The sequence below is a fragment of the Priapulus caudatus genome, unplaced genomic scaffold, assembly GCF_000485595.1.
Source record: "Priapulus caudatus unplaced genomic scaffold, Priapulus_caudatus-5.0.1 Scaffold90, whole genome shotgun sequence".
NCBI lineage: Eukaryota > Metazoa > Priapulida > Priapulimorpha > Priapulimorphida > Priapulidae > Priapulus > Priapulus caudatus.
In genome coordinates this window covers 480,242-490,994 of record NW_014577151.1, presented here as the reverse complement: position 1 = coordinate 490,994, position 10,753 = coordinate 480,242, and the positions used below count along the sequence as shown (strand labels likewise).

Genomic DNA, 10,753 nt, shown 5'->3' with positions numbered 1-10,753 from the left:
TGTGTTGTGAAGGAGCAGAAGAAGAGAGAAGAGAGAGACGAGAGAGAGACGAGAGAGAGAGGAGAGAGAGAGTAGAAGAGAAGAGAAGAGAAGAGGGGGAACGGAGGCAGGATGACGCACGAGAGAGAGCAGAAGAGAGAACAAGAGAAAGAGAGAGAGATCGAGAAGATGCACAGACAGAGGAGCAGAGAAGCGTGTTGTGCTGTGCTGTTGAGAGACGAGAGAGAGAAGAGAAGAGGAGCAGATCAGAGATCGAGAGAGCACAGCATGTAAAGGATAGACAGGCAGCAGCAGAGCGTCCTGCCCGTTGCGCAATCATCATGCTACCGCGAGTCGCCGCAGATCACTGTGCATGTATAGGCGATGTCCGCGACACGTAGCCTGCCAGGCTAGCACCGCGTTCCACTAGGCCACTGCGATATCTTTCAAATAGAAACAGCCGTAGAGCCTTGGCCAGGCCTACTCACTTATGCCCTAGGCTAGGACACACTGCGCAATTTTCTACGCTGGCCGCTTGCGATCGATAAATACGGTGCCGGGTCCGCGCAGTGTGTCCAGTCTCATGTCAGCGTATTTTGCTCGCGATCCCATACGCCCGGCGCATCGCTCGTATTCAACATGTTGAATATTTCCGCCCGGTTTTTTTGACCCGGCACCGTATTTATCGATCGGCAGATCGCAAGCGGCCAGCGTAGAAAATCGCAGTGTGTACTAGGCTTATTCAACATGTTGAATATATCCGCCCGGTTTTTCGACCCGGCACCGTATTGATCGGCGGATCGCAAGCAGCCAGCGTAGAAAATCGCAGTGTGTACTAGGCTTTACTGACTCTCCACCAAATAGTGCGCGATACAGATATAATTGTATTGTAGACATGAAGTATTGTGGGACATATGTCTTCAAGTTCTACTACTACTAGTACGGCTCATAGGGTCTATGTCCCCCAGGGTACTGCCGGAACGTACCCTGGGTACGGTCCGGTATACCAGAACGTACCCTGGTCACTATTCGATATGGTTAGGGTTAGCATTAGGGTTAGGGTTAGGTTTAGGGTTCGGGTTCGGGTTAGGGAGTAGGCGTAGGCGACTCCCTAGACTCGTTAGTGGAGTAGGCTAGGTACGGTCTGGCATATAATATAGTACTAGGGTAGGGTACGTTCCGGTATACCGGACCGTACCCAGGGTACGTTCCGGCAGTACCCCGGGGGACATAGACCCTATCAGCACGACCCATTCCTATTTGACAACCCCAGGTTTAAAAACCCTAACCCTAACCAAACTCACGACATGGGTGTGTAAACGCTACTTGTACCGAACTAGGGCCGATCTTATAAGTGATGTGAACAAACTAACAACAACACAAGCAGACTTACCATGGTCCTTTGTTACTTGTGCGGTATGCACCACCTGCTTTCGTACCGTTGTTATGCTGCCGAATTCTGCGTGTGGGGTTGTTTGTAAAGCCAATGTATGTCTGCCCCTTATACCGCTCATTTCTGCAATACAGCAGATAGCATCCAAACAGATTCTCAACTGTACTGTGGTCAGGCATCGGGAAAATTAAAATGACTATATTGCAGCCTAATCATTTATCATTTCGATGTTTCATCATTTTCACTCTATCTCTGTCTCCGATATAGTCCCTTTGCCCAATGAGCTAGGTAATGTTGCAGTATAATTTCTTTCAAATTTCAAGATCACGCCAATTCTCAATTTCAAGCCACTTCTGCGTCTTCTCTAGATAAACTAGGAGATGATGCTATATGGCCATATACTTGTCACACCACTGGCGCCATTTTTGATCGAAGTTGTACGTCACAGAAGTTTTGCACTGTGTGCGTCTGAACCATATAAATATATAGAGGCACTATCAATCGATCAGCACAATCCAGTTTACTACATACGGTTCATAGCAATGATGACTTCTGTTTGAATCATAAGCACTCTACTAAAATAAGTGAAGTCCCATTGATTTTTTGGTTTGGATGCAAAGCAACAGGATGAGATGTTGGGATTCACACTAACCTAAGTACAGTAATATAGGCACAAACAGAAAGGTAATGTTCTCATATATAAATAAAAATATTATATTTTCCAACAATAAAAATAATATATATACGTAACTATATGTATATTTATGATGAAACCCAACAAATATAATCCTACTATATCATGGACACATGAAGTTCACACAGATATAACAGAGACAACATGAGCATTAACATAACACCCTAATTTTTATCACACAACTTCACCATATAAGAATCTCTTGCAATTAGCCCTATTCTCAATGATAACCATGGCCACCCACTACAGGTGCATTAGCCAGCACATTTCAGCCAACAACCATTCATGAGAAGACAGTTTTAACAAGCAGGAGCAATGACAAAGAAGCTGTACTAGTTCCGAAACAAATACTGTGAGAAACTTACAGTCCATTTCTGAGCACTAAGTCATGGTGGGCGTGTAATAATGGGATACTCTATTCTGTGTTATTATATTTACCATTGCAAGCCATGTTGTTATATCACACTCATTACTGGCACAAAGGCATTGAAAACATGTATGATCAAAGCAACACAAAAACACTGCCTATTGTAATCTAGGTAGACGTCATCATAATACAGTGTGTGGAATTCTTCCTCTATCTCTGCATCGACTAGAATGTCTCCAAGATTTTTTCATCCGCTTTGTAGTTCCGGCAGTACTGGCATACTTGTTGTTGTTGTTGTTGTTATTCATTTATCCTCCTGCTTCACGAGGTCATGGTCACAACACCGTGCTGGTCTGTCCATTGATACTAGCAGGCAGGAAGAGAACATTAGTCCTGGTGGAGTCCTAAGTTGAACTGAGTTTCCTGCAATACAGCTTCGAACCTTGTGAAACTGCTGCCATCAATGCCACGAATGGGAGACGAGTTAAATGCACGATAGCTTAATATGCTTCAGTTTTCACCTGTACTCCTATTCCAAATACTTAACTCGGGAACGACTCAAGCAAATTTCTGGATGGGTGATAGACACGAACACTCTGTACCCCGTCTAATGCGTTTCAACGGAAACGTAGACTGAATGTAATATAGGCCATACAACAATCTTTGGTCGCGAATTTCCCCGTTAGAATGGCACTGCCATTCTTAAGTTAGTACAAGCTAGATGGTGGTAGTACTCGAGACAAGAAGGGAAAGAAATGGAAGCGGTCAGTCATTAAACATCTGACCCATGTGTGACAGCCGGGAGGAAAACTTTTGTGAGGTGCAAGTGAGTGAACTTTGCCGGCTACGCGGTCGCCGTGGCGCCCCCTGGCTGAGTAGCCTGTTCAGCCACAACTCGTCGCCTTCCTCTGTGTGACCTGAGCTGCCGGTGCGCACAATCTGGTCCACATCCGCGTACGGACGCAGCAGAGTTGTCCAATCGGGGGCGCCACTGTGAGCAGCGTCATCTAGTAAGGGCTTCCTTCCCATTAACACAGCCTGATCGTCCGCAGACACACTTCCTCCCATCTCCAGCTTCGCAATCATCTCTGTCAGAAAGTCGTTGAATCGCTCGAGAGTCCTGAGCGATTTGCTGACTTCCGCTGCCTGCACCTTCTCTAAGTCGGAAGGCTGCTTAGTTACACCATCTGGTCGGACAGTACTTGAGGAATCTACTGTTTCTTCCGAAGTGCTGTGCGAGTCTGGATGTAGCTGTGGATCCTTGCCTTCTGCCTGTATGTCTTTCTGCTCCTGCTGCTGTTGCTGCTGCTGTTGTTGCTGCTTCTGCCCATCCTGCAATTTTGCGTCCAAATTAACAACCTCATGGCGATCGGCTCCATATCCAGCAATTTTTGTTCCAGTCATCTGTCTGACAGTGTCAGTATGCATGACGATCCTCCTCTTTAGCTCTTCCATCTGGTGTTCTACTGTTTCCTGCGTAATACTATCTACCGTTTCCTTTTCACCGTCTTCGTCGTGAGGACCGGGCATTTCTGCTCCACCACCAACATCTACACCAGGTGACCCATCAATGCCACCTGAGCTTATTCCGTGTGTATCAAAGTTCTTGCCCAATTCGCCCAATGTGTCATCGCCGGTATCAGCTTCGGTGACGTTGGTTGTTTCCCTGGCACCGCGACCATCTACCATATCTTCGTCGTCGTCCAGTGCCACCTGCTCAATTGTTCCGACGCCTGGGCCCATGTTACGCTGCAACGTGCCCTGCTTATGCTTGAACACGTCACCTGCGAAATGTGCAAAACGGGAAGGTAATGGTGACGTTTACTAATGAACATTACACACCTACGCAAAAATCGCCCGGTATTTCGACGTGCACATTTTTACACCCAGGTCAGCCATGTCTCTCTATAGCTGTTTGCTGCTTTTTGTTTCCCTCCACCTTCCATATTGATCGTTCTCTCTACCTCTCTCCCTCTTTCTCCCTTCGCCCTTCTCTTTCTCTGCATCTAACTCCCGCTGTCACTGTCTCTTTCACTCTCTATTTCTCGTTCCCAATCAAGAAATAACCCACGCTCATACCTGTTGTGATAAGAGACAGAATTCTGTCGACTGTATCCTGTTCCTGCTCCTCTTGCTTGGCTTTGCGGAACCTTTTCTTATACTTGCTGTCGGTGAGGTCCAGTAGAGCCAGCAGATCCAACTGGTCATGAAACTCCTAACACAAACACAAGCATTAAGAAAGCATGCACACATCGTTGCCATGTTACAGAGGTATAAAAACGTTACACGATATACTGCTCAACTACAGCGCTTGTAGAAATCTCCCTCGGAGAAGCGCGCAAGTGAAGGATGAAGAAGAATCAAATACAATGTTTTTGAAGTAATGACGTGGCATAGAATCAGATAAGTTTCTACAATATCAACTAGCAATAGACAGGACTATACTCACCTGTAGAAGCACGTCATCCTGTGCTTTCTGCGTGCTGCAGCAGTAGACGGCAGCCATGTCTAATGGGTGTGCCTCTGTGTTGAATATATAACCGCCTGCATCGATCACACACTCCCCACCCGCCGTCTGTATTACTGTGCCCTGCGAACCTGAATTGAAATACAAGCACTGATCATGAGAGAGAAAGAGAGAGAGAGAGAGCACGAGACAGCGAGAGAGAGAGAGAGACTGAGAGAGAGAGAGAGAGAGAAATGAGACCAGAGAGCGGAGAGAGATGCAGAGATACGAGAGAGATAAGCAGGATAGGATAAGAGAGTAGAGTAGAGAGGAGAGATGAAAGAGAGAGAAAGAGAGAAGAGAGAGAGGAGAGAGAGAGAGAGAAGGAAGAGGAGGGAGAGCAAACACAGGACGTAGAGAGCAGAGCGAGATGAGAGAGACAGCCGGAGAGAGGACGGAGAGAGGACGAGAGAGAGGAGCGACGTGAGAGAGCCGAGAGGAGATGAGACGACAGAGCGAGACCGGAGATAGCCGAGAGACGGACGAGATCGGCCGGGGGGCCGGCGAGAGAGGAGCCGAGAGAGAAGAGAGAGAAGAGACAGAGAGAGACGAGAGAAGAGAGGAGAGTAGTCAGAGACGAGAGTATGGAGAGACGACGAGAGAGAGAGAGGAGACGCAGTAGGAGAGGAGACCGGAACGAGAGAGGAGAGACGAGAGAGAGACGAGAGAGACGAAAGACGAGAGAGAGAGAGAGAGAGAGTAGGAGAGGAGAGAGAGGAGTATGAGAGAGCAGAGAGAGAGAGGAGAGAGACGCAGAGGAGAGAGCAGAGACGGAGAGAGAGGACGAGAGAGATGAGAGAGCACAGAGGCCGGAGAGAGAGGGAGAGAGGAGAGATGAGAGAACCGACCGGAGCGGACACAGATCCTCCGCGGGGGGGAGACGAAGGGAGGAGACGAAGAGGGAGGAGACGACGAGGAGAGAGACGGGAGGAGACGAGAGAGACGAGCAGCAGAGAGGGAGAAGACGAGGAGATGAGAGGAGAGAGAGAGAGAGAGAGAGAGAGAGAGAGAGACTGAGAGAGAGAGAGTGAGAGTGAGAGACAGAGAGGCCGTGAAAATACCTAGTACCTGTATTATGTATAAAGTTGTCTGGATCAAAAAGCAGGTACAGGTACTTAGTTGTCTCTGACAGGAAGAATGACTCCATTCGGTTATCCAGCGAGTGAGTATTAACATTGTGTATCTGAAATCCAAACACAGCAGCTAACAAATGCGGTGGCACAAACAGGTTTCCATCGGATATATGAAAGCATAAAAGATGGCATGAAGTTATGAGATGGAAATGGAAGAGATTAAATTAATAAATTCATTACTTATTCAGCCAGCAGGTGGCAGCTTAAGCAACGCACCGTCGCGTATCCGCATGACGTCTTTGCGCTGTGTTCAATTGACTCGAGGATGTCAACCCCAACCTGCAGTAGGACAGGGTCCCTCGTTGCCTGGTACAAGTACATGGTGCTCTCGATTAACTCTGCAAGCACCAACGTAGCCAATTATTTCAAGCTCTATCATTGGGGAGCTTCCGTAAGGGGTTTGTTTCCGTCTCCTGGACTTACTCACGCCTACGTATTCTTTATTAGTACACTTCACCGCAGAAATAATTCAGAGACAACTCAGTGCATGAGAACAATCGATGCTGCCGCGAAAGCGTGGGCCATGTAAATGCAGCTTACTGTCTGCAGCTGCAGCACATGTACCAGCAAGCACTGTTACATTAATAGCGAGCTCCACGCTACCATCTGTCTCAGCAGCTATTGCGCGCAAGCTCGTACACGTCCATCCAGGTCGTGAGTGACTGACACTACTACGAACAAGCTAGTGGTTGCATTACAGTGACCAGTTTACTTACTACCCAGTTTGTGACCAGCGATGTGCGTTTTTATCGACAATGTGATCACTCTTGTGGCCAGGTAGAGCCCTGAGTATAAACCCACTTACAAAATTTCGAACCATGACAGACTTTTTTTGAAAAAATATATGTTTACTATTGAATCTGAATGAACAGACTAAATTGGCGACCATTCCCTATATAGCTAACCTTGTCTGGGTAGACAATGCTTTGTTCCCTATTCTGTTACCTGTGTTGTTTTGACATTCTTCGTAACGCCTACCTGGTCTGAGTGGATAACCCTCCCGGTTTTTGCGAGCTTCGTTTGTAGGCACATTATAAAACTCGGGCGTGAATCCAAACTGTTTCCACACCTGATGGTAATTATGCAGGGACTTCTTTGCCTGATCCAGTTCACCGACCAGTGTCTGAAAGAATAAAGGATTTAGAAGAATCCATTCTTACTCATGTATAGGTATAAATACCAATGCTAGTGCTCAAGATATAAGCAAAGAGCTTATAATGATCCTTATATCATAATTATCATTATAAGCTCTTTGATATCAGCCATCTGCTTGTAATCTATTGGTTATCTTGTGGTAGGTATCACAGTTTTCCTGCATTGTGTAAGGCTTTAGAACTGCTAAGTGCACTATGTATGGCTGAGCTAACTTACAAGTAATCCAGGCCAGAATGCCTCCAAGTTCTGAAAGACAGGCAGCGTGATCTGACCCTTGTCCATGCTAGCCCAGAAGTACCAATCATCTCTGTTGAGGTATCGCTGAATAGCACCATAGTATTCTGAATGTGGATGAAGCATGTGAAAGATTGCAAACACACAGTGAAAGGCAATCAGCTATCAGTGGACATGTGTAAGCTGATCAATAATGAAAGTGTCAATGACACTGTAGCTCACCACAAAAAGGACACAAATGAGTGAGTAAGAAGAAGTCAGTTTTAATTGAGCAACCATCGACGTACATTATAGAAACGATTGCCATCTGTATATCGCAAAATAATTTATAAACCAAAATGAATCACAATTTGTGACCGTAGATGGCGTTATACCCGCTTTGTAGCGATGGCGTTTGAAATAAATAGGTTATGCTGCGTTCTGACATGTTTTGTAAAACTTTACTCTAATATAGACGTTTTATCGGCAGGGTGGAGAGGAAATACCAATTTTGCATTAAAGATATTGTCAATGAAATCTTGTAAAACGAACCAGACGAGTGTGACACCACAGACTGTTTGTGTCTATATAATATGCTATATAATTGCCAAACCCTACCTAATTTGCATATTTTTTTTTAAATATCAAAACCCCTAGCCCTTATTCATTCACATACCAAAAATGAGCAAAATCCATTGAACCTGAACAGACTAATGGCAATTCCCATTTTTGCCAAAAAATTGCCGTGGCTCGAAAGTACGTCGACTAGCGTGCTTCAAAATAGGACGTTTAATATGAGAGCATAGCAGTAACAACTATACCTAATTTCAAACATGTGGGCCAAACGGTTCCTGAGTTATCGTTGACCGTAGCGAAATGTTGACGGACGGACGGACGGACAAACGGACGTACGACGGACGACAACCCATAGCAATAGCTCAGCTTGACGATGTCAAGGTGAGCTAAAAACATACCCTATCAAAAAAGTTTCTATCATATCTCTCATTAATCGATGCTACTACGCCATCCATACCTCTAAACTGATCCATGAGTTCGGGCTTCTGGAACATAATGGCACCTTTGACTAAATATTCAAAATAGGAGTCGACTCCAGCACCGATGCCTGCCTCCGATGCTGTCCACTCGCCCGACTGCACATCTATGTGATTGCCAACCTGAAAACAAAAAAGAAGTGGAACATTATACCAGCTAATGGATAACTGTGCTGGCTGTAACCACTGTGATCATGTATAGAATAACAAGTGAGTGTTGGAGTCGATTGTATAATCTATATGAGATATCAGTATTTGTGTCTGTATAGGTTTCTTGTACTCATGTCTGTATTGGAGATCTGCAGTGGTGTCTGACTATATAAATTTTCGATACTGGTGCCCATAGCAATGGTGTCCTACCAATGAAACATTAGATCTGTACTTCCAAAGGGCCTTCAGGGCTTGCAGCGCAACATACTGGAACCTCTGGTCGCCAGTGAGCTGGCTCAGGGAGCCAAACTCAACGATGAATGTGCCGACACCAGCAGTGCAGGTCACCGTCGTCTCCCCACTTGGGACACCGTGACGCAGGTTTACTGTCCCATATGGCATCCCAGTGTAGGTGTCAAACGCTGCAGTGGGCACAGACACAATATACACAGTCGATGTCAAACAAGTATATGTTTTTATGATACCATGAATCAAACTTGGGGGATTCTAATAAACGTTTTTCAAATCAGAATGGACAATAAAGGGCAATACTCTCTGTATCAGAGGTTACATTTATTATTTGTATGGAGGCTTAGAACTAAACAGTACCTACACTAAGAAGATAGGGAAATCCTTACCCGGAAGGAGCCTGTTTGCAACATTCTCAGCGAGCCGCAGCAGAGGCCCGGAGCAAGGCCATCCGTCTTCTAGCTGCATGCCGGCTCTGTGAGAAAGCAGATGTGCGGACAGCAAACCTCCAACCACTATAAAGATGATAGTTAAAACACAGGGTTGCATGTTCAGGTTTTGCTGTAGTACATACTGGTTCTATTGGTGGCTGTATTAGATTGGTACACGTTCCATGATATAAACTAGTAAACAAACATATTGGAACTAGCAGGATAATGTTTTATTATTCTGACTATATTTCATGTCTAACTACGATTTCATGATACTTTGAAGCGAATACAACAATTTCTGATATTAATCACAACAAAAATAAATCCTTCCTATAAAAACTTGCCTCTGATGTTTGTCTCAAAAACAGACACATTAACATCAATGTCAAAGTTGGCCTTGTCTATGAGTAGGTGGGCCACACGTCTGAACTCACTGTAGTTACCCAGAACTGCGAGTGTGTCCAAGGCATCGATGAGAGACAGAGAGAAACTAAAACATTAAGCAAAAAATATTAACACACAAATGCATTAATAATATTGCATACCGTATTTCCTCGAACGAGCGCCCAGGCCCTTATTGTTTTAAACTGTCTCATTGCCCCGGCCCTTTTTCGAGGCAGGCCCTTTTTCGAGGTCCGGCGCTTCGCGTCTCCAACGGATTCGAGTGGGGTCTGACTTGAGGATGCGGTTTACCATTTTCATCTCTCACTTTTATTTGACGATGTATTTACAGTAAAGCTGAAAATACTGATATTTAGACTGCGAGTCATATACCAATATTGTTTAAAATCTTTTAAATCTAAATATATATAAAATCTGAAATTTTACTTAAAATGACATGCATTTGTCAAAAAAGGAAATGGGGTGGATTTTCATAGTAGACATTTCACTTATTTAGATATATTTTTGACAAATATCATCTGGTTAGAAGGCATCAATAATAAGTCCAATTCTTAAAAAAAGAACGCAAAATGCATTGAGTAGTTTTCAAGATACTAATTCTTGAAGTCAGTGACGGCGGTGGCAGGGTTACATCTCCCGTTGTCAAATATTTGCACCACATCGGCGCACACACACACATTCACACACCACGCGCGCACGCACACGACACACCGCATTCAGACACATACAGGCACTGCGCGGCACAATCACACACGCACCCACGCACAGACATACCACATTTAGCACACACACGGGGCGCTGGCACACACATACACACACATGCTACATACATTATACATACATCATACATACTACATACATACATTACATACATACCACACACACACACACACACACACACACACACACACACACAGCCACACACACACAAACACGCACGCACGCACGGCACGGCACGCACGCACGGCACGCACCGCACGCACGCACGCACGCACGGCACGCCGCACGGCACGCACGCACGCACAGCAC

At 45.4% G+C, this 10,753-nt stretch overlaps 2 protein-coding genes across 3 annotated transcripts in view; both read right to left on the bottom strand.

The window, feature by feature from the left end:
• LOC106804859 (structure-specific endonuclease subunit slx1-like) overlaps positions 1-1,761 on the bottom strand; it is a 10,438-nt gene extending 8,677 nt beyond the window's left edge. The window contains exon 1 of one of the 2 annotated variants that reach the window (XM_014806217.1): positions 1,373-1,761. In XM_014806217.1, coding sequence (XP_014661703.1) covers positions 1,373-1,551 — 179 coding nt within the window. In that variant the 5' untranslated portion in view covers positions 1,552-1,761. The remainder of the gene's footprint in view (positions 1-1,372) is intronic. The other variant, XM_014806218.1, reaches the window with a different exon arrangement.
• Positions 1,762-2,068: 307 nt separating this feature from the next.
• LOC106804858 (ER degradation-enhancing alpha-mannosidase-like protein 2) overlaps positions 2,069-10,753 on the bottom strand; it is a 13,001-nt gene continuing 4,316 nt past the window's right edge. The window contains exons 3-13 of the mRNA XM_014806216.1: positions 9,667-9,812; positions 9,281-9,406; positions 8,853-9,064; positions 8,474-8,615; positions 7,444-7,568; positions 7,051-7,195; positions 6,289-6,410; positions 6,008-6,122; positions 4,883-5,031; positions 4,513-4,648; positions 2,069-4,217 (exon numbers count right to left, since the gene is read on the bottom strand). Coding sequence (XP_014661702.1) covers positions 3,199-4,217; positions 4,513-4,648; positions 4,883-5,031; positions 6,008-6,122; positions 6,289-6,410; positions 7,051-7,195; positions 7,444-7,568; positions 8,474-8,615; positions 8,853-9,064; positions 9,281-9,406; positions 9,667-9,812 — 2,437 coding nt within the window. The 3' untranslated portion in view covers positions 2,069-3,198. The remainder of the gene's footprint in view (positions 4,218-4,512; positions 4,649-4,882; positions 5,032-6,007; positions 6,123-6,288; positions 6,411-7,050; positions 7,196-7,443; positions 7,569-8,473; positions 8,616-8,852; positions 9,065-9,280; positions 9,407-9,666; positions 9,813-10,753) is intronic.